This window comes from Nicotiana attenuata, chromosome 10 (assembly GCF_001879085.1).
Source record: "Nicotiana attenuata strain UT chromosome 10, NIATTr2, whole genome shotgun sequence".
Lineage (NCBI taxonomy): Eukaryota > Viridiplantae > Streptophyta > Magnoliopsida > Solanales > Solanaceae > Nicotiana > Nicotiana attenuata.
In genome coordinates, this window is record NC_031998.1 from 12239514 (window position 1) to 12263333 (window position 23820).

Consider the following 23820-nt stretch of genomic DNA (forward strand, 5'->3'; position numbering starts at 1 on the left):
GTCATGAGCTACTAAGACTGGATTATTACAGAAACTGATATGAAATGAATATAACTTCTGTATGAAATGTACATAAACAAATTCAACTCTAAAACTACCCAGGGACAAGTGTTAGCCACACCCGGAAGGCACAAATATTTTCAGAGTCAACTCCCGTCATCTACTGCAGCTCCGCTCCAAGATCTGCACGCAAGGTGCAGAATTGTAGTATGAGTACAATCGATCCCATGTACTCAATAAGTATCTTGACTAACCTCGGTAAAGTAGTGACGAGGCTTTTTTTGTTAAAAGATAGTCATTGATATAACATGTGCAAAAGACTAGCAATAGAACAATACTAGAACATAACCGAAAAGAGTATAAGAAATAAACATGCGAAGCAGTAAATGATTGCTAGAAGAAATCATGATTTATATTCCTCAATATCACGATCAATCCTTTCCTTAGAGCGATAACCAACAAACCACAGTAGTAAATCCATAACTTTCATAGTGTGAGAAATGTACTCAAGATATCAAACCAAATGACACAGTAACACCCTTCGTGCATTTATCTAATCCTCACAAAATATTCGCATAACAGTACCAATCAGGTGAATAAGATACCAATAACAGTAATGCCAAAGTGGATATACATAAGTAGCAATAATGAACAAGACAATACATATAGACAAAGGTAACAGACTAGGTAGAAGGCATAGAAGTAATGACATCAATTAGAAAAGGAGAACATAAAATTCACTAACTAACATGGTAGAAGGCCTAGATGTACATATAACAAAAAGAGGGAAAGCATGATCTTTATGACCTAACAAATAGAAGGCATGAATAACTAACATAGTAGAAGGCTTATACGAAAGTGCAACAAGTGAGGAATGGCATAGATGTAGGTATGGCAAACAAGAAGGAAAGACATGATATTTGCAAGTTAAGCAGCTAGAAGGAATGGATAATACAACTACAATTGAGGTAAAGGACAATGACAGAACAACAACGACAAGTCATATAGAAAACGTAGGTGCAACAGTAATAGCTCAAGATAAAAGGCTTGAATATATACACAAGGAAAAGATATCACAACATAATGCATGCCTCTCATCCTCGCCTGCACGGAAACACCCTTCGTTCCATGAACGCATGATAATATAAAAACATGATAATGTAAATAAATGGCACGGAATCACCTTTCCTGCTTTTACTCCTTCTTCACATGATAATGTAAATGAAAACATGATAATGTAAATGAAATGGCACGTCATCACCCTTCGTGCTTTTACTCTCACCTCACATGATAATGAAATGAGATCATGATAATGTAAATGAAATGACACGGCATCACCCTACGTGCTTTTACTCTCATCCTCACATGATAATGTAAATGAAATGGCATGGCATCACCATTCGTGCTTTACACTCTTCCTCACATGATAATGTATATGCAATGGCATGGCATCACCCTTCGTGCTTTTACTCTCTTCCTCACATAATAATATAAATGAAATGGCACGGCATCACTGTTCGTGCTTTACACTCTTCCTCGCATGATAATGTATATTCAATGGCACGGCATCACCCTTCTTGCTTTACGCTCTTACTCACCAAGAACATGTATATCAAAGACAAGCAAGGTAAGAAGCATGAATAACATCAAGGAGAGTGATTAAATGAATATTCCAAAAGAACATCAATCACATCTTTCAAGCCAATAACAAATTAATAAACCTCAAGAACTTTATTGTCCAAATATTTTAACAAGTCTCAAAAATGATCTTCAACACAAGTATATGATCTCAAAATTAACGGTCATAGCGATTTATTAGTGATTAAGCATAGGGATGACCGAATTTAACATGTAAATGGTTTCACAAAAATTTATCAAATTTTAATCAAGTTATAATAAGCTAAATCTTGGTTTCTAGCATTTAATTTCATATTCATAGTAATCTAAGAGTTAAGTAAGCCATGAAACAAGAGTGTCACGTAATTCTACAAGGCACAAGAAATCGTATAATTTACCCCCGAGCATGATAAATCATGGCACATGCATATACGTTCGTCTCCTCATATATGCATCACCCCAAATGTAGCAAACAATGGCAATTAGCAAAAAAATCCCCCAACAAAGTTGGGCAAGACACTTCCCTCAAACAAGCCAAATTGATACACTAGAAGCGCCATCCCGCTCAAATCATCCTCCGAACAGCTCGAAACTAGCCAAAAGCAACTCAAAATCATCAAATAATGCCATAGGAAGCACACCCAATCGATAAAGGTCGAATCTTTACACATCTACTCAAAGTCAACCAAAAAGACAAACCCGGACCCACACCTCGGAACCCAACAAAACTTATAAAATCTAACAACCTATTTATTTACGAGTCCAACCATACCAATTTCACTCAATTCCGACTCCGAATCGATGTTCAAAACTTAAAATTTTAATTTAGAAAAGTTTAGATAAAAAACCTCAATTTCTCTTTCGAAATCATCAATCAAATGCCAAAAACGAAGATGGAATCACGGAATATAATCAAAACCAAGTAAAAAACACTTACCCCTATCTCCGTGGTGAAAATTGCCTCCAAAATTGCTCAAATCCGAGCTTCATAACTCAAAATATGATAAAATGAATCAAGATCCGATAATAGAGTACTTATAACCACTGAACAGAAATACTCATCGCGATCGCGGGAATCCCTTCGCGATCGCGAAGCACAGACGCGACTGCCACCAAATTACACTTCACGTTCGTGGCACGTTCCTCGCGAACGCGACTCACAGTTGACTCAGAATTTCGCGAACGCGGCTCACTCTATGCGAACGCGATTAAGAAGGCCTCCAGCTCCAGCACCCAGTTCACACTATGCTATTGCAATCCAGCATTCGCGCATGCAGAAAAGACTTGCCCCAACTCCGCGTGAATGCAGTCGACCTGTCGCAAACGCTCTGAAGAATATCCCCCAGTTCCATAAATCACTACGCAATTGCAGCCATTTCTTCGCGATCGCGAAGAATAGTAGAGACATCAGAAACTAGCAACTCCAAGCCAACTCGGAATGATCCGAAAATCACACGAGCCCCACGGGACCCTGTCCGAACATACAAGTCCCAAAACATAATACGGACATGCTCGACGCCTCAAATCCACATAACAACATCAAAACCACGAACCGCACCTCAAATCGAGCTAAATGAAATTTTTGAACTTTCAATTTTCAAAACTTGTGCCGAACCATATCAAGTCAACTCGGAATGACCTCAAATTTTGCACACAAGTTCCAAATGATATAACGAACCTATTCCAACTCCTGAAACCAAAATACAAACCTGATGTAATCAAAGTCAACTTCCAGTCGAACCTATGAACATTCCAACATTCTAATTTGCCAATTAACGCCGAAACTTTCAAGAAACATCCAAATGCAAATCCGGGCATACAACCAAGTCCAAAATCACCACCCGGACCTAACGGAACCATCAAAACTCCAATCTGGGGTCAAACATGCAAAAGTCAAACATGGTCAACTCTTCCAACTCAAAGCTTCTAACATGAGAATCCTTCTTCCGAATCAATCCCGAATCACCTGAAAACTAAAACCAACGATTGACACAAGTCATAATACGTCATATAAAGCTACTCAAGACTTCAAACAGCCGAACAGAATGCAAATTCTTAAAATGATCGGTCGGGTCATTACAATAAAATTTTGATAAGTGAATATATATTTAGTAAAAATTAAAAAAACTGATAAACATATGATCTATTATAATATTCTAACGGGAGAATTTGCTTAGTAACACATGATAGTTATTTTCTTAGTCGTCTAACAATAATCTTTTGTTGACGTGTGCTTTCAAGGTTAACTGAATTTAATAATCAAACATAAAAATCAGTATGAAACCTAAACCATATGTTAAATTTAATTTTAAAATTATCAAAAACTATTTCAAAATTGAAAAAGATAAAAGAATTTAACAGATCTTGAAATAAATATGAAAGAACAAAGAGATTGACGTACTTCAGTAAAACTTGATAAGAAAGTGATGATACAACCTATTTTAAAGTAAATAAAAATGAATGCAATTCATAGTTCTATTAAATATTACTTCTCGTAAGAGGATCACAAATATTTCTAGACACTTTCTAAAGAAAATTCTATATAAACCTTAAAAGTATATACAAAAATTATATATTTATATGTCGGTTTGGTTCGAGTTTTTTTATTCATTTCCAAACAAAATTAAACCAAACCTAATCGGATTTTGTAATTGATTTGATTTGCCTTTTCGATTTGATGTGATTTTTCGGTTAGGTTTGAACACCCCTAGTTGTGTGTGTACAACACGGGTTGATAGTTATTTTTTTTCAAAAGAAAAGAGAATAAATAGGTTTATAAGAAATATGGCATTTATACAGCTGCCCAGCCCAATCAAACTGCAAAGTCTGCCATCTTTGTAGTTCCAAGTTGCTGGATAATTTATTGCCAAAGTTCATTTCAACTCCCATTTACATGTATGTAAAGTATTTTGGTGTTTTCCAATTTTATACCTTTGCTTGTAAATGAATTTTATCCGCTGATTTTCCATGTCATTTCACTATTTAATCTCAATCATAAAGTTAGAAAATATCACTATTCCACACAGTGATTGTTTTGCTTCTTTCTTTTTTTCTACTCTTTTTAATTCCATTAAAGGAGGGTAGGATGTTAGTTTTCATATTTTTTCTCTTTGTATTCTCATTGATATTAGTTTTCATATTTTTTCTCTTTGCATTCTCATCCTTTCCCTTTTTCTTAGATTGTAAACACTAAAATAAAGAGCTCAACAGATTGAACAATAATCTGTAGTAACAAAAACGGAATATCTGGAAGATCAAACCATGGGATTCTCCAAAAAGACTAGTTTGAACTTTTTCAATAATCGCAAAATCCTGAGAGCAGCTGCCGCGCATAATTTGAAACTCGTGGAATGAGCCTCTATTCTCCACTTAAATATCAGATTTTTGTTATATGGCAGAGTTCAAACTTGTGGCAAACGCGTAACTCACATATCAGCAGTAACAATAAACGTGAAATTGTTAAAACACACAAAGAGAAAACGTAGGAACAAGAATCCATGTCAAACACACAACATGGAAAGAGACTTGCTTTTTTCAGCTATCTGTACAGTATGCAGTTAAAAGTTGTGTTGTCTTTCTCTATTGAGTCCAACAGAAAACATGTCTGCAATCAACGTAACGTTCACTTATTTCTCTTGCGAAAGTGGGATCAAAATGCTTCTTCTGCCTATTTAATTTCCAAACTATATTGGCACCCATTCATATCACCTACAACAATAGAAATGTATCAATATATAAAAATCCAATCCAAATAGAATACTAAGAAAGCTAATCCAGATTCCGCTCGATCAAATACTCTGCTTACATAAGCAGTGTTCGTAACCCGAAAATCACTATAACCAGTTTCCTGCTTCCTAGCTATATTACAAAGAAAAAGATAAAGAAAAGCCAAGCAGGAATATCATGTTAACCACAAACCGCTTGTATTGGGTAACACTTCAAAAAAGAGCAGATCACTTTGACTTAAAATGAAGCATTCATTTAATGTTATTTAACAAAAGATGATTAGTTTAAGTTCTCACCAAGCTTAGGGACACTTCCTGTGGACAATAATAAAGGACCATATTCATCAAACTCGCCCTTTGTTATACACATCTGCATCACGGATGCAGATGTTAGCTGCTAATTCCCTTGAGCTTAATTAAAAGAGTTAACAATACATTGATTGATTGATTAGTGAGATAAAGCAAAAAGAAACTAACTTGTTCGAAAGTACAGAGAGAAGCTAGAATTGATCCTCCAATCCAGGCAACATACTTCCTCTCAGGGGGTGCAACAACCTTGATCTTCATGCCGCTTGGAGCAAGAACGGTGATTTCCTTGCTCAGACGTTCTGCTATGCCAGGAAACATAGTTGATCCACCACTTAGCACAATGTTTGAAAATAGATTTTTCCTAATATCAACAACGCATCTCAAGATTGAGTTGTAGGCTTTTTCATGAATTCCTATCCCTTCCATTCCAACCAATGACGGTTGGAAGAGGATTTCAGGGCAACGGAACCTCTCAACACCAATATTAATGACTTCACCATCAGGAAGCTCATAGCCCTTCTCAACTGATGAGATGTATTTCTTTGCTTCCTCAATCTCTTTTTCAAAATCCAGTGCAACATAACCAGTTGTCTCCTTCATACGACAAAAAACATCTCTTTCAACCCTATACTTAAATGTGTAACCACTCTCGTCGAGAATCTTTGCAAGATAACATGTAAGATCATCACCACCAAGATCTAACCGCGAGATAGCATGGGGAAGTGCATGTCCCTCATAGATGGGGACAGTGTGGCTCACACTATCACCAGAATCAACCACAATACCTTGTTGGGAAGCAACGAAATTAGTGACTAATCAAATTGGTAGAGAGAACTAGAATATGTTAGTGTTCCATCTACAGCTTACCAGTTGTACGACCACTAGTATACAACGAGAGAACAGCCTGGACTGCAAAATAGATGGCTGGAGCATTGAATGTCTCAAACATGATTAGAGTCATTTTCTCTCTGTTTGGCTTGGGGTTAAGTGGTGGCTCAGTCAGAAGAACGGGATGCTCCTCGGGTGCAACACGGAGCTCATTGTATAATGCGTGATGCAAGATTTTCTCCATATCATCCCAATTTCTTACTATGCCATGTTCAATGGGATATCTCAGAGTCAAAATACCTCTTTTACGAATAGCCTCATCACCTACATAGGCATCTTTTTGTCCCATCCCAACCATGACGCCAGTGTGACGAGGACGACCAACTATACTTTTGAAAACAACCTTTGGAGAATCATCCCCAGCAAACCCGGCCTAAAGAAACAAACGACACATTTATGATTCATTAGCAGGTCACATAGGGAGCAAAACAGTTAGCACCATGCATGGAGCTAAAATTGTAAGCAGTTTTTTCTAACTAACCTTGCTCGTTTTAGTTCCGTAGTCAATAACAAGTGGTCGAATATCCTTCCCATCAGCCATCTTGTAAGGACATCAAATATTTCTTTTGCAGATTCAATTTAGGTGTGAGATCACTGGTACAAATATAGAGTGAAACTGAAAACTGTTCACAAAAATCAAGTGTCTGAGAAAATTCTTCTTTTATATATTGGTTGATTCTCTTTTTCATCTCCCTTCAAACTCAAAGTCTGCTAGAGATTTTCATATTTTTTTTTGTAGAAGTCCAACAAGAACAACAAGACAATAGAAACAACATAGTGAAAACAAGTGCGGGATTCATGCCCAAAAAAAAAAAAAAAAAGCACCCCGCAAAGGGAAGGAATAACAAAGGTCAAGTGCATTGGGAGTTCATTCAAGCAATTATAAGATATCTCGCTCATGTTAAAAGTACAAAACATAGATTTTCCAAAATCTTAATTTTCCTTCCTGCCTATAAAGAAAGAGAAAAAAGCTGAAAAATAGCTCGGTAGAGAAGGGAAGTAGGTAGGATCAATGTTCCTTAGTTGGGAGTATGGAGATCAATAATATTTTTCCTTTGACCAAAAAAAAAAAAAAAAAGAATCACTAAATGTAAGAAAATATATATAAAAAACGGCTGTATAAGAACTAAAATTAAGAAAACATGAATAACACANAACTAATTATGTGATTGGTGGTTAGAGTAGTTAGTGGTGAATGATTAGTACACTAGTCATATACAATGTATATAAGTAGGACTTGTATATTTTTTATTCAGTTTTTACATAGTGGAATATACAATCATTTTCAACTCACATGCTCTCTAATGAGTTCTTCATTCTAGAACCTTCTTGTTCATCTTCTTCTTAGCTCCAGTGATCTGATCTTTGAGCTTCATCATGGTATCAGAGCCCAGGGGCTAAATACACGATCGTTGTGGTGGATATCTTCTGTTTCCTTAGAATCATTTTGTTGCTGATTGTTCGAATTTTTCTTCAATCAGTTAACCTAGTTTCTATTTTTTGATTTGCGATTTGCGAATCTATAATTCCTTGAATTTGATAGTAAAATCAGCTGAATCTGTTGGCAATGGCTAATGGAGAAGAAACTTCAACTAGAACAAGCACAACAACGAACATAGATCATCATCATCCATTGTATTTACAGCCATATGATACTCCAGGTAGTTCCTTGATCTCTATTCAACTAACTGGATCTGAAAACTATGCATTGTGGAGTAGATCTATGAAAATAGGTCTAATTGGTAAGAGTAAGCTAGGATTTGTTGATGGACGATGTACTAAGGATAAGTTTGATCGATCCTTGCATGAGCTTTGGGAGAAGTGTAATGCAATAGTTCTGTCATGGATTATGAATGCTGTGAGCACAGAATTACTTAGTGGAATTGTCTACAAATCTAGTGCACACAAAGTCTGGACTGATCTGAAGGATAAGTATGATAAGGTAGATGGATCTCGCATCTTCTTCCTGCACAAGGAAATTGCAACTTTATCGTAGGGAATTTCCACAGCTTCTGCATATTTCTCCAAATTGACAGACCTCTGGGAGGAATATGATGCCTTGATGCCCTGCCCTGGGTGTGACTGCCCAGAATCTAAAAGCTATTTTTAACATTTGAGTATCAAAGGCTGCTGCAGTTTCTTATGGGGCTAAATGAAACATATAGCCAACCTAGGAGTTAGATATTGATGATGAGCCCTGTTCCTACAGTTAACAAAGCATATTCCATGATAGTTTCTGAAGAAAGCCAAAGAGATTTGGGAAAGTTCTCTTAGTCTATAGACATTGGAGATGGAACAGCACTATTCACCAACAAAGGCATGAATTCAGGAAACAATTATAAACCCAGAAGAGGACATCTATTCTGTGATTACTGCAACTATAAAGGACACACAAGAGGCACTTGCTTCAAACTGCATGGTTATCCAACTGATTTCAAAATGAGGAAGAAGACAACAGGCTTTCCTCAAAGACCTATGGCCAATGCAACCATACGGGAGGATTTTACAACAATCAATGACAAAGCAGGTGACCAATACAACTACACAGGAGGCACAACAAGTGATCAACACATCTGCTGCAAATGTGGCACAAGGAGGAAGGCCAATCATGTTTACTCAAGAGCAATATGACCAAATATTGAAGCCGATCAGTACAGGGACAGGTGAAAATGCAAGTTTTGCAGGTACATCTAAGACCTTTGTTACAAATGAAAAGATTAAAGATGAGAATTGGATAGTAGACTCTGGTGCAACCAACCACATGGTTCACACTAGAGAGCTACTTGACAAGATAAACACAGATTTCCTAGGCAATGCACCAAAGGTATATTTACCTGATGAAACTTCACTTGATGTTGAATGTACTGGAGAGAGTAGAATTGGTGAAAACAGTACTGTTAAGAATATTTTGTATGTTCCAAATTTTAAATATAATCTCTTGTATGTGTCCAAGCTCACAAGGGATTTAAGATGTTTTATATCCTTTTATCCTGACTTCTGGATAATGCAGGACCTTCACAGTGGGAAGGTGAAGGGGATTGGTAAGGAACTAGAAGGTTTGTACAACTTGCAGCATCAGAAACTTGAAGCCAAGGCTGCAAATGTACATCTTCAGAGATCTACTGCGCAGGAGGAGGACTTAAAAGTATAGCATGGAAGACTTGGACATGCTCCAAATAGAGTAGTGAAACAAATTCCAAACATGAAGTTCAAAGCTAGTAGTGATGAAATAAAGGAATGCACAATCTGTCCTTTGGCTAGACAAGGCAGATTGCCTTTCCCTAAGAGTACAAGTAGATCAGATAAACCATTTCAATTGATTCATGTAGATGTTTGGGGTCCATATAGAGTACAAACTCATAGTGGACATATATTTTTCCTTACCCTGGTAGATAATTGCAACAGAATGACATGGATTTACTTACTACGGCTCAAGAGTGATGTGGTTGTATGTTTAAGACAATTTTTAGCCTTAATAAAGACTCAATTTGCTGTGACTGTGAAAGTTATAAGAAGTGACAATGGATCTGAGTTTTTCAATTCTGAATGCCACATTTTGTTTCAATCTTATGGAATGATTCATCAGAGTTCATGTGTTCACACCCCACAACAAAATGGGGTAGTGGAGAGGAAACAAAGACACATACTGAAAGTGGCCAGGGCTATTAGATTGCAAGGTTATTTGCCTTTCAAATTTTGGGGGGAATGTGTGCAGGCAACCATCTATGTCATAAACAGGTTGCCTCTATCAGTGTTGTCAGGAAAATCATCTTTTGAGATGTTGTATGGAAGAGTGCCATCTTTAAAGCATCTGAGAACTATAGGGTGTCTATGCTTTGTTAAGGTTGTGGGAGGAAAGGATAAGTTTGCAGCTAGATCTGTTGTAGCTGTGTTGATGGGATATTCATTATCCCAGATGGGATACACACTGTATAATATTTTAACTAACTCTTTCTTTGTAAGTAGGGATGTCAAGTTTATGGAGCATATCTTTCCATTTCAACTACTTAAGGAAGGAAATTTGCAGCTTTTCCCTAATGGTGTACTGCACTATCCAGTCACTACTGATGCTGTTCCTGTGCAGATCAACACACATGATGATGATGCATCCCTTTCAGCAATGCCACCTGTTGCAGACAACCACACTGCTGATACACAACCTTCATTACCACTTCCTTTATTCTCTGAAGACACTGCAGCTCAGCCATCACCTCCTTTAGAATAGGATGCACCTGTTCTTGTGGGTCCTTCATTAAGGAAGTCAGCCAGGACTACTAATGAGCCTGTGTGGCTACAAGATTATGTCTGCAATGGTTCCTTGACAAGGTCAGAAGGGCAGCAGCTTTGCAAATACCCAATGCATAACTATTTGACTCATGCAGGTTTCTCAGTCAAGTATCAGTCCCATTTGTCCAAAATTACCAGCATTAGAGAGCCTTTGACTTATGAGGAGGCTGCATCAGACCTCAAATGGCTTGATGCTATGCATCAGGAGTTAAATGCACTCAAGGACAACAGGACCTGGACTATGGTAGATTTGCCAGCAGGGAAGACTCCTATTGGATGCAAGTGGGTGTTCAAGGTAAAGTATAAGGCCAATGGAGAGGTTGAAAGGTACAAGGCACGGCTAGTAGCTAAGGGTTACAATCAAATAGAAAGCCTAGACTATCAGGAAACTTTCTCCCCTGTAGTCAAAATGGTGACAGTCAGGGTAGTTATAGCTTTAGCTGCAGCCAACAACTGGAATTTGCATCAAATGGACGTTTATAATGCATTTCTCCAAGGAGACCTCACTGAAGAAGTATATATGTGTCCACCCCAAGGATTTCCCAGCCAGGGGGAGAAGGTGTGTAGGCTGCACAAATCTCTATATGGGTTAAAACAGGCTTCAAGGCAATGGAACCTCAAATTAACTGAGGCATTGCTAAATTCTGGTTTTGTACAGAGTCACTTTGACTCACAAAGAAGCAAGGAACAAGATTAGTCATAATCTTGGTATATGTAGATGATCTCCTCATAACTGGGAATGATCAAGCATTGATTTCTGAGGCAAAGACCATGCTACGGGGTAATTTCAGGATCAAGCACCTAGGAGAGTTGAAGTTCTTCCTTGGGATCGAGCTAGCAAGGTCCAAGGAAGGAATATTGATGAACCAAAGAAAATTTGCAATAGAGTTAATCACTGACCTTGGATTGGCAGGCTCAAAACCTGTGACTACACCAATGGAATGCAACCAAAGATTTACTACTGTGGAATATGATCCACACTTAAACTTGAAAGAAGATGAAAAGCTGGTAGACTCAGAGCCATATCAGAGATTAGTGGGAAAGTTGATATATCTTACTATGACTAGGCCAGATATATGCTATGCAGTCCATGTATTAAGCCAGTTCATGCATTGTCCAACGAAGTCTCACATGGAAGCTGCTATAAGGGTTGTGAGATATATCAAAGGAGCACCAGGCTTGGGGTTGCTGATGAGTTCCAAACAGTCCTCTAAGTTGACAGCATTCTGTGATGCTGATTGGCATCATGTCCTGTTTCCAGGAGATCAATAACAGGATATGTGATGAAATTGGAAAATTCTTTAGTGTCATGGAAGTCCTAGAAATAGTGCACAATCTCAAGAAGCTCTGCAAAGGCAGAGTATAAGAACATGGCAACAGGAGTTGTAGAAATATCATGGTTGACAGGACTTTGCAAAGAGCTGGGTGCTGAAGTTGAGCTGCCAGTGGAGTTACAGTGTGACAGCAAAGCAGTAATTCAAATTGCTGCAAACCCCATATTTCACGAGTGTACAAAGAACATAGAGATAGACTCACACTTCATCAAAGAGAGGATTCAACAAGGGATTGTCAAAACCAAGTATGTGATGTCTAAAGACCAAGAAGCAGATTTGTTCACAAAGGCACTTGGAAGATCACAACATGAGTACCTGATGAGCAAGCTAGGAGTGCTCAACTTATTTGTACCACCTAGCTTGAGGAGGAGTATTGAGGAGAAGAGTGACACATGACTGTCACGTGAGCTAGTGTAGTTAGCTGGAGGTTAGTTTTAACTAATTATGTGATTGGTGGTTAGAGTAGTTAGTGGTGAATGATTAGTACAACTGTCATATACAATGTATATAAGTAGGACTTGTATGTTTTGTATTCAAATTTTACATAGTGGAATATACAATCATTTTCAGCTCACATGCTCTCCAATGAGTTCTTCATTGTAGAACCTTCTTGTTCATCTTCTTCTTAGCTCCAGTGATCTGATCTTTGAGCTTCATCACAAACCATTGGATTTCTCAGAAGGGAACCCTCTAATCTTAATTGGATGAGGAGACAAGTTATTGGATAAATATAAGGAACTTCTATCAAAAATAACAAAAATTTGAATTAGGTTAAAAGAGACCAAAAGTAAAAAGTAATGAAACCAAAAAAAATAAATTATAGGGTAACATTGCAGTTGATAATTTGGTGCACTGCCTTTCTCTAACGAAAATTGTATCCGCAGTCAACAGTCACTTATTGTCTTGCCGAAGTGGAGAAAAATGCCTCTTATGTCTATTGAATTTTCAAACTATATTTGCATCCATTCGTATCGCCTACAACAATAGAAAATTTAAGTATGAACATATTCTGTGCTAGTAAACTGATAACAAATGAGTATAACATCTTCAAAGCCAAATAAAAAACAATTCCGAACGCAAGTAGAATACCCTTCAGAAATTCCACAACTACTCACCGATATATTTTCTTGCAATTATTGTTCACAAAGGATAGCTAATCCACATTCCTCATTACTGAAAAGTTTGCTTATATAACCAGCTGCTCTTAACCCGAACAGAAATATAGAACAGAAGCATTAGTCATGGACGATCCACCAGTTTCCTGCTTACTAGCTAAATTACAAACGAAAGAACAAAGCCACGCCAACCAAGAGTAGCAAAAAACTGCTCACACGATTGGGTATTACTTCAAAAGAGAAACAGGTCAGTGTGACTTAAAATGAAGCATTCATTCGAAGGAATTGTTACATAAAGAGGATTTTAAGTTCTCACCAAGCTTAGAAACACTTCCTGTGGACAATAGAGGGACCAATTTCATCATACTCGCCCTTTGTTATACACATCTGTATGGGACGTAGATATTAGTGCTGTATCACTTAAGCTTTAAAGAGTTAACAAGAAGACCTTCATAGTTATTTGAGACTTGGACTAAACAGATTTGATTTATTGATCAATAAAATAAAGCAAAAAGAAACTAACTTGTTTGAAAGTACTGAGGGAAGCTAAAATTGATCCTCCAATCCAGGCGTTGTACTTCCTCTCAGGTGGTGCAACCACATTGATCTTCATGCTGCTTGGAGCAAGAGCAGTAACTTCCTTGCTCAGACGTTCTGCAATGCCAGGAAACATAGTTGATCCACCACTAAGCACAACGTTTGAAAACAAATCTTTCCTAATATCAATATCGCATCTCATGATTGAGTTGTATACTTTCTCATGAATTCCTGTTGCTTCCTTTTCAACCAATGATGGCTGGAATAGGACTTCAGGGCAACGGAACCTCTCAGCACCAAGGGTTATGATATTTCCATCAGGAAGCTCATAACCCTTCTCTACTGATTTTGAGAAATTTTTTGCCTTCTCAATCTCTTGTTCAAAATCCAGTGCAACATAAGCAATCCTCTCCTTCATATGACGAATAATTTCCAATGCAAAGGCAATGCGTGATAAATAACAACCCTCCTTGAGATTCATCACAATATCCTTGAGATAATTGGTAAGATCACGACCACCAAGACATAAACGCAAGATAGCATGGGGAAGTGCATGTCCCTCATAGATTGGGACACTGTGGCTCACACTAGTCCCAGAATTAAGCACAATACCTTGGAACAAACAGTAAAAGATTTAGTGACCGATTAAAACATTAGAGAGCCAACATATGTTGGTGTTCCATCTGCTGCTTACCAGTTGTACGACCACTAACAAAGAGAGAAAGAACAGACTGGATTGCGACACATGGCTGGAAGCCTGGAACATTGAATTCCTCAAACATGATTTGAGTCATTTTCTCTATTTTTCGCTTGGGGTTAAATGGTGCCTCAGTCAGAAGAACAGGATGCTCCTCGGGAGCAACAACGAGCTCATTGTAGAATGTGTGATGCAACATTTTCTCCATATCATCCCAGTTGTTTACTATACCATGCTCAATGGGATATTTCAATGTCAAAGAACCCCTTTTAGACATAGCGGCATAACCAACATAGGCATCTAGTCCCATTCCGATTATGACGGCAGTATGACGAGGACGACCAACTATGCTTGGGAAAACAGCCCTTGGAGAATCATCCCCAGCAAAACCTGCCTAAAGAAACAAACGATGCAGCTATTGTTCATTAGTAGGTTGAGAGTTAACACCATGCATAGAGCTGAAATAGCAAGCAGTTTGTTCTAACTAACCTTGCTTATTTCAGTTGCATTGTCAATAACAAGTGGTCGACTATCCTTCCCATCAGCCATCTTGTAAGAACTTCAAATATTTATTTTGCAAGTATAATTTAGGTGAGAAATCACCGCTACTAAACAGAGTCAAAGTGAGCTTTTCACAAAATCAGCTGAGTCTGCGAGAAATTTCTTCCTTTAATACATTGTTTGATCATGCTCAAGGTGAGATATAGTTTTGTATTTCCAGTAGAAATCACCAGCTATTCACATTAACCTCCCCTTTGTCGACTAAAGGCAGAGAAAACAAGTAAGGAATTCATGTAAAAACCTCCCAAGGGGAAGATGTAATCACTTGGTGGAAGGCAATCATGCTAAAGAACTTACCCGAGTATCACAAAAAGTTACTATGTGCAAATATATAACATATGTAAATCGGCTGACTATTCAATTTGCACGAGCAATGCTCAATCAAGAGCCAAACAGAAGATTACATATCTTTATTAAATTTGCACGAACAATGACCAATCAAAATAAAATTTGTCCTACATAGGAGTAAACAGGCAAGAATTTCTTCACACCAAAATAATATAAGCTGCTTTTATAGAAAAAATATTTATCTTGTAAATCCTTTTAGCTCGATCACTTTCCCCCTGAAATCCAAGGAATAATTCCCGAGGGATCAATAGTCCCATCAATATGTGGTTTTCCCTTTTCTACACAAATTTTTGAACAAAATCTTAACGCGTGCTTAGTGAAGACACGTATGCGAATAATTAATCTGAACCAAATTACCGATTCGGTTACACTGCAAACAATTCCATATATTGTCAGAAAGCTCTCATCGAAAACGTGTTCAGCAGGTAATTGGGAACAGAAACCACATGAAATCATCGAACAATGTATCAAATTGAATCTAAAATCAACTAAATCAATACTCAGATACCCAAAATTTAGTAAACCAGTTACAATCAACAAATCTTTTAGCAACAAATAACGAATACTGAGCACCGAAATAAAAGTGAAACAGAGGTCAGGAACAAGTTAAACACTGAATTCGATCGATCACTGAAGCTTACCGTTTGTGGAAACGAATCCATTGCTAGTTCAGTATTGAGAGTGTAAGAACAAGGTAGGACCTTTTCTAATAAACAGGGGGAAGGTTTCCTGCATTTACACAAAATCAATTGATGCGGACATATATTTTCATTCTGCTAACACCTTTTGATTTGGCGTAACCGAGGAATGAGAAAATCTAGGATCCAAACATAATGCTACCGAACCGTGTAAAATTTTAAATGTAGATCATAAGTTGTTTCAAAAATATTTATAAAATCATATTATTTAAAATTTAAAAGGTAATTGCGGGCAATTCTATTTAATTAATAGGGCAAGCTGTAAATGAGATTAATGATAAGTAACTTTTCGAATAAATTAAATGTCATGACCCAAAACTCAACATGTTGTGATGGCGCATAACACATAACTAGGCAAGCCGACAATCACAATTAACTGCGCAATTTATATATTGAAAATAAGACGAAACAAGTTTAAAATTAATAACTCTCATAAATAGCCGATAAGAAATACTGCGATTCAAATATAACATTGCAAATTCTGGGTGCCACTGAGTACATGAACATCTAATGACAATACAGTCTAACTGCTAAAACAATTGTTTAGAAAAATAGAACAGTGTTATAAATCGAAAAGAAGGAGAGTCGAGGTCTGCGAACGCCAAGGCAGCTACCTCTATAGTCTCCAAGCAGATGAAGCTCTAAAATCTAGCAACTGTCGTGCCCAGAAATACCTGGATCTACACACCGTGTGCAGAGTGTAGTATGAGTACAACCGACTCAATGTACTCAATAAGTAATAGCACTAATTTTGGGTTGAAAGCACTGACGAGCTCATATAGGTATAGTCCAAATTCAGATAATAACAGTAATAACATAATGAAAAATCCAATAATCAGTTTGCGGCGTACAGCCCGATCCCATAATAATTGTTGTTACTCTATTTTGCCCTCATATTTTCCTAATAAGTATATATACTTTGAAATATCATTTTACATCATTACTTAATTTGCAAGAATTGTACAAATATTTTCTATAATTTTTCATAATTTTTTTAAAGCTTTAAGATTGATTTTCTTGCATTTTAATTACTTGAATATGCATTAATTACCCATTAAATTGTTTTATGATGGCTTAATCATCCAAATTTATTATTTGCATTCACATATATATTTTTTAATATTTTACCTCATTTCATATAATTATGTTTGTATTTTTAAGCCATTTACATGATTTTTGCAATAACAACCTATATTCCATACATAATTATATTTATTATATTATTTATACTAAAATAGTATTTTTATATTTTTATAATGTTAAATTATTATTTTCAAGCATCTTAATACACAAACAATATTTTATTATTTTGTTAATTGGTTTTTTAAATAATTTGTTTAATTTTTTTCGTGTATTTAATTTGTAGCCTTATTTGGAGCCAATTCTGGACCAATTTAATGGCCCAAACGTCCAAAAACTCTAAGCTCAATCTCCCCAGCCCAAACCAAACGCCCCCTTTAACTTTAGCTCGGTTGCGACTCGTTAAACCACCCCGCCCCGCTCGATTTTTAATCTTGGCCAAAGATCAACGACCCACAACTACTCTACCACTTTTAATTACCCAACCCCAAACCCTAATCCCCATTTCCTAAGACCGCCGCCCCCCATTTCCTTCATCTCTCCCCCTCCCTCCTTCAGAAACCCTAGCCGTCTTCACCAACCTTCTCCGAACTCGATTAATTCATGGATTCCTGCCATGATTCACTTACCTTTTATGGGTTATCTCGCTGTTCCTTACAAGACTATGGTATTACATAGTACTTGCCCCATTTTTGGCAAGTACCAATCTTTCGAGTCAAGAGAAATCACACTCGCTCTTCAAGATTCAGACGATTTTTCGTCTATATACATTTATGATAATATTATATGGGTTTGATTCACCAAGATTCTTCGGCCAATCTAAGATTCTGGGCAGAACTACGGTTTGCCTGATTTTTTCTCCTAATTTGGTTCTAAATCTATTTTGCATACTCTTCTTTCCTTATTTTGTGTTTGATTGATTATATTTCCTTGTTTGTTTGTTCAATTTCCACTACTATATAAACCCCACCCCTAATCCCCTTTAACGGACCTCATTATTGCTATTACTCTTACTATTCTCCTCTTTCACTCGCTCACTTATTCTGTTATACTCGAATATTTTCTGAAACTGTTGAATCTGGCCAGCTGAAAGCCACGACCATAATACTAATAAACGACCTCATCCAGTGCTCGGAGCCCTTCTCGAGGCTCTTGTGAACTCTGAAGCATCGGGGATTTGGGGTTTCATCATTCTCCAGTAATCGCAACCATTCCTCATATTTTGAGTTCCTCAGTCTTTGTTTACTTTATTTGCAATTGGTTAGTACTTTATACTTTTGTAATCTTACTTCCCTCTGATTGTGTTATGTGTATTAGCATTATTGGGGTTCTTTCGAGTTTAATGATTATGCCACTTCATGCATAGACATGCTTGTTTTGATGCCTTCCTGTAGTTTTAATTCTGTTCTAGTCTTGATTTTCACATAGTTAAGCTCAGTTGATTCATGACTTGTTTGATGTTTAGTGCATCTTGTTCGGATTTCCTGAAAACTATGTCATTGCTCAGAATTGCTTTCTTCCCGTTGAATCCCTTATACATCTCCTGTTGTTTCTCTACAAATCATATGATGACACTGCCTAAATGCTTAACCTAATGTGCTCTTCCTTGATATTATTAGCCCTTAATGCATGCCTATTGTAGATGTCCAACCTGATTGATTGCTTATCTTCACGTTTAAGTGTAATTGCTTACTTAAAGACGGTTGCTTATCAGGAACCCATGACTTAGAATCTCTTAAGGAACTAATACATCCCCAGAAGTTATTATAATGTGTCTTTGCTGAGCCTTTCGTGCACACTTTCTATTTCCCTGGAATCAACTTGTGATTATATGAATTCTATATGCCAATAGTGTTACCATTCCTAGGAAGACTTGTTTTTTTTGCTTTGATATTATGTGCTCACTGATCGTTTAAGACTCCTAGGGTAAAAACCAACATATGTCTAGTCTATTTCTCCTTCTGTTGACTAAAATAAGTCTCATCCTTCTTCATGTGATGCATGCTTGCCTTATTAACTTGAAAGTCAGTCTCTTCCCATGTTAAGGTGGTATCTCACCTGTTCTTGTCCATGGCACTACTCGGTTTTCATGCTCAAACCCCTACCTAAAGGTCTCTCTAATATAGTTCTGGACGAGGCTTGTTTCTCAAACTTTGTTTGAAATAATCCTGATGCTCTCAAAATCTGTTTTTGGCGTGATAAGCATGAACTTGCCTCATATGTGTCTTGTATGTTTCCCAATTTGAGCATGATCTTGCTTATATGCCCTGATTAGAATAGTTGCTAGTTGCAGTTTACGATTAATTTTGTTACATGTATGGCTGAATTTAGCATCCCTTAGCTTAATCATTGGGATCGTTTGGGCTTGCCTTTTTTCTTGAGGTTTCGAAGTATACTGTCTGCGCTTGGAGTTTGGGCCTGCTGTCCGCATAAAATCCTAATCCTATTTGAAAACAGTAATGTATTGTTGGGTTATCCTTGTTGATACCCAATTTTTCCCTATATATTTTTAAATATGCATAAATACCTTCAAATATATATATGTATATATATATATATATATATATATATATATATATATATATATATATATATATATATATACACACACACACACACATACATACATACATACATATATGCATATAAGCATGCACAAGGTTTTTATAATTTTTCCCATAATTTTAAGGATTTAAATTGATTTATTTTCTTCCCTTTTATTCATAAAATCCCAATAACTATTTCCTAAATTATTGTTAGGATGCTTTATTCATTTAATTTCTATATTTATACAAATATGTGGTTAATAAATGTTTTATGGATTTTTATAATTACATTTAGTATTTTTTTAAGTTTAATTGCATATAATTACAATGTTAGCCCGTTTAAAGTATAATTACATTTTATATGCCTAAAAATTGGTCCATATATTTTGAAAATGACAATTATATATTTTAAATCATTTTTGGTATAGAAAAATTTTGTTTTTAGAAAACTATTTATTATTTATTAAAATTAAAATTGGGAAAATTGGCTATTTAAATCATAGCCAGATTTGGCTTTCAATTTTAGCCTAATTATAACCCAATCCCAGCCCAATCCTAATCAGATTACCAGACCCAGGCCCCAATTACCCCTACCCGACCCAAAGCCATCTCAAATCCTGGCCGTTGATCTTTTAGATCAACGGCCCTAAACCGTTCTTACCTTTTTTAATTCATACACCCCCAACCCTAAATCATTTTCTAAATCCGCCGCCCTCAAATCCTCTCATCTTCTCTCTTCTCTCAACCTAATCCTAGACTCTGTCAATCGCCTCCCTTCTCCGGTCATCTCCGACGATCGCCTTTTAACCCCAAGCCTCTAATGGTTTCCCCCTCGCCTTGCTCATCATCTCTGAGGACTTCAAGGGGCCTAGGCCATGCCGACTTGTGTCTAGGGTTGCTGTTTTGGTTGTTCATGGCTTCTCCGGTGTGATTTTGGGCAAAATCACACCATATTTGTTACGATCTTTGAAGTTTATAACAGGTTCTTCCGTTTCTATTTAGGTTTCCTTTGAAACCCTAACTTTCGTTTGAATCTCTTAGATCTGTGAAATTTTTAACGATTCAAGTCTGTTTCTTTCTATGTTCTTCACTGGTCTCAACCTCTCTTAAAAATCATCAACTTTAAGTCGTTTTTACTTTCTTTAAAGTTAGGGTTTCTCGGAGTTTCTTCTACACTTGTTTAAACTAATTTTTCTTTATGTTTAAACCTCTATCCTTGCTTATCTCGACTGATTCTATATTCTTACTGCTTTTTAACTCGCCTATGTTAAAAAGCCCTAATTTCTAAGACCTTCTTTGTTGGTTCTGTGTGTTAGGCTGTTAGCCTGATACTTGATTCTTAATAAGCTTCTGTGATTACCGTGCTTTGAATGTGACTGAGTCCTTAGCCTACTTATATAAATTCTGAGTGATTGTGTTCATCTTGTTTGTTCATCTCTTGCCTCTTTCTGTCGATATTGCTGGCCTTGCATGTTTGCTACGTCTGTTTGATCTTCTCTATTTACATGTTGAAGTATAGAATCATGACTCCCTCTTGATTGATTCTGATTTCCTTAATTGATGGTTTGTTTGAAAGATTTTCTTTTAATACCTTAAAATTCTACCTCGTCTGTTTAAATTGACTGATTTCATTACCTTGTTTGCTGTGGTACTTTATTTTTACTGAGTCATTCCCTTAACTGAGGTTCTCTGAATTTAGTCCTAATTGACTGCCCTATGCTTATTGAACTTTGATTCTTTCCTTATTAGTCTTGTACTGATTCTTTCTTTCCTTATATGCTACTGTTTCTTACCGTTTGAATTAACTCCCTTAACTTAAGGGAGTACTTCCTTGATTTTCTAATTGATTGATTCTGAGTTCCTCAATTATTATGCTACTATGATTCTTAACTTATTTACTACTTGCTTTCAAGCTATAAATACTATAGTCTTTCATTAGCACAGGACACGAACACTTGAGTTCAAATTTATCTCTCATACTTTAAAAATTTTTGCTCTCTCTTGTGCTATTTGCTATTGTTAGCTAGCTATAAGCCAAGGCTAACCATTTGTGCTCTCTTGTCTTTTCATTCTGCTTACCCTTCTCTTCATTGGTATGTCCTAGTTTCAATTCAAAGTTCCAACAACAACATGATTCTCTTATTGTTTCAGTTCTTCTTGTTTCTGGTTTGCTTCTATTTGTGGTTCTGTTGTGAAACCTGTAGTTAAGAATGCATTACTAGCCTGTTATTATGTCTTCCCCTTCCTTTAGATTAGTATATTCCCTTTATGTATGTTTCTAAGCATGTCTTACAAGTTTTCTCTTACTTGTTGTATATTTACCATACTATATCCCATGGATCCCAAATCCCGATCACCCTCTATGTGGTTGTGTTCTTCATGCCTGGCTTTGTGACTATGCCAGTGTCAGCTATTTCAGAGCATGTCTAAACCAGTCCTAGACCTTTGATGGGTTCTATGTTTGCAACCAGATGTTCTATGTGTCCCAAACCCCTTTACCCTTGTGTGTGACTATTGAGTTTACTTGGTTCTGTGAACTAGCTGTGTTTGGACTATGTTAAATACTCCAATCTCTTTTCAAACAATCTCTACCGAATTGCTTCCAAGAAAGGCTTTTGTTAATTACAGTTTCTTACTAAAACCTTTTCAACTTGTGTCCATCACTTCTCACTCTACTCTTAGTCAATAAGTTCTGCCCCCTCTAGATGTTTACTGCCTTGGGATCCTTTAAGAACCCTCTGAACTCTGGAATACTGAGGCTGGCCCTACCGCACTGCACTTGTTCAATTCTTGGTTACTAAGTCTAGGTGTAAGCACTGCCCGGGATCCTTGAGATCCTTAGGGAACTTTGATGCACCTAGACTATGATTTTGTCTAAGGAAATGAGGCATATGAGGCCATTGGATGCTTTGGGAAATCTGGGCCTAATTGAAGGCTCCCTATAGAATAGCGACTTGATTTTCTATTTCATTTATGTAATTCATTCATTGGCCTGTAATAATTTGTAGACAGATATTGGGGTATTTAGTGAAGAAGGGTGGGTAGATGCCTATTTTCTAGGGGTAATACGGGTAGGAATCCTGCTCTTAGGACTTTACTTTCAAAGTCTGTTTACTCTGAATAGACAACATGCTCATAGGACTTTTGCTCTTTAATCTGATTGCTTTGCGTAATAGAAATCATGTCCATAGGATTTCACTTTCAGGTTTGTTTGCTCATCATGTAGAAATCATGTCTATAAGGTTTTACATTCTGCCATGTTTAGAAATCATGCATATAGGGTCCAAACAATCTTGTCTTAAAATTAGTTTAATAATAGACATCATGCCTATAGGACTTAATTCAGATACAGTTATAATGAGTATTTCTGTATATTGCTATACTTGTAAATCGATTAAAATCAGTAATATGTTTAGATATCATGCCTATAGGGAGCTCTTCTCAATTCTGTTTGTTAATCTAATTTAGTCTAATAAATCAACTCGATCACGCCTGGTTCGTTCTAAAATTGATCTTATCAAGTATTAGGCTTTTTTTGGAATAAGTTCTTCAAAACTACCCCAATCTCATTAGATATCATGCCTATAAGTATTAATGGAGCCTATTTCAAAAATCTGTTTGTTCCTGTGTTAATATAGATATCAGTATCCTATGTATCGGCAAGCCTCTAAGGCGCTTTCAAAATTGCATTCTCTGAAATTGTCTATATCATGTTTTTTGATCCTAACAGGCTTTAAATGAAGTACTTATGCAACTGCTGGGGTCTAATTTCTGAGTCTAAGAAAAGGGGTTTTGTTTGTTTCTGCATATTCAATTAGATATTCTGTTGGGACATTGATTAATAAAAGATCTTAACTGTGCTTGAGTCGTGCTGCTATGTGTTTGTTTGAGGAGGAAACTCTGAGCCTCTTAATTGTTCCCATTATGTGTGAAAGTCCTAAATGCTTTTGACTGTCGCCTTAGAATTTTCGCCTTTTAAAAACCTTAGGGGTCTATTTAGAACCACCTATAGGTAGAGGTCCTAACTCCCTCCAGGACCATTAAGAAGGGGCGGGTAGCAACACGCAATAGCGATAGT

The 23820-nt window shown here is 36.7% G+C and overlaps 2 protein-coding genes across 8 annotated transcripts; both read right to left on the reverse strand.

Annotated features, from left to right (window-relative positions):
• On the reverse strand, positions 4950–7323 carry LOC109233013 (actin-66-like). 2 transcript variants are annotated; one of them, XM_019398741.1, is made up of 5 exons: positions 7021–7318; positions 6519–6912; positions 5820–6436; positions 5640–5712; positions 4950–5325 (listed from the first exon to the last, which is right to left on the reverse strand). In XM_019398741.1, exons 1-5 carry the CDS (start codon positions 7078–7080, stop codon positions 5285–5287), a joined length of 1185 nt encoding a protein of 394 aa, XP_019254286.1. In that variant the 5' UTR covers positions 7081–7318; the 3' UTR covers positions 4950–5284. The 2 variants fall into 2 exon arrangements, with proteins under 2 accessions (XP_019254286.1, XP_019254287.1); XM_019398742.1 differs by lacking the exon at positions 5640–5712 and having other exon boundaries at positions 7021–7323.
• LOC109233014 (actin-100-like) lies at positions 12656–16278 on the reverse strand. Of its 6 annotated transcripts, none has more exons than XM_019398745.1 (7): positions 16060–16277; positions 14999–15271; positions 14507–14903; positions 13799–14424; positions 13592–13662; positions 13276–13358; positions 12656–13135 (listed from the first exon to the last, which is right to left on the reverse strand). In XM_019398745.1, exons 2-5 carry the CDS (start codon positions 15056–15058, stop codon positions 13597–13599), a joined length of 1149 nt encoding a protein of 382 aa, XP_019254290.1. In that variant the 5' UTR covers positions 15059–15271; positions 16060–16277; the 3' UTR covers positions 12656–13135; positions 13276–13358; positions 13592–13596. The 6 variants fall into 6 exon arrangements, with proteins under 6 accessions (XP_019254290.1, XP_019254291.1, XP_019254289.1 ...); XM_019398746.1 differs by having other exon boundaries at positions 13276–13505; XM_019398744.1 differs by having other exon boundaries at positions 13276–13662; positions 14999–15159.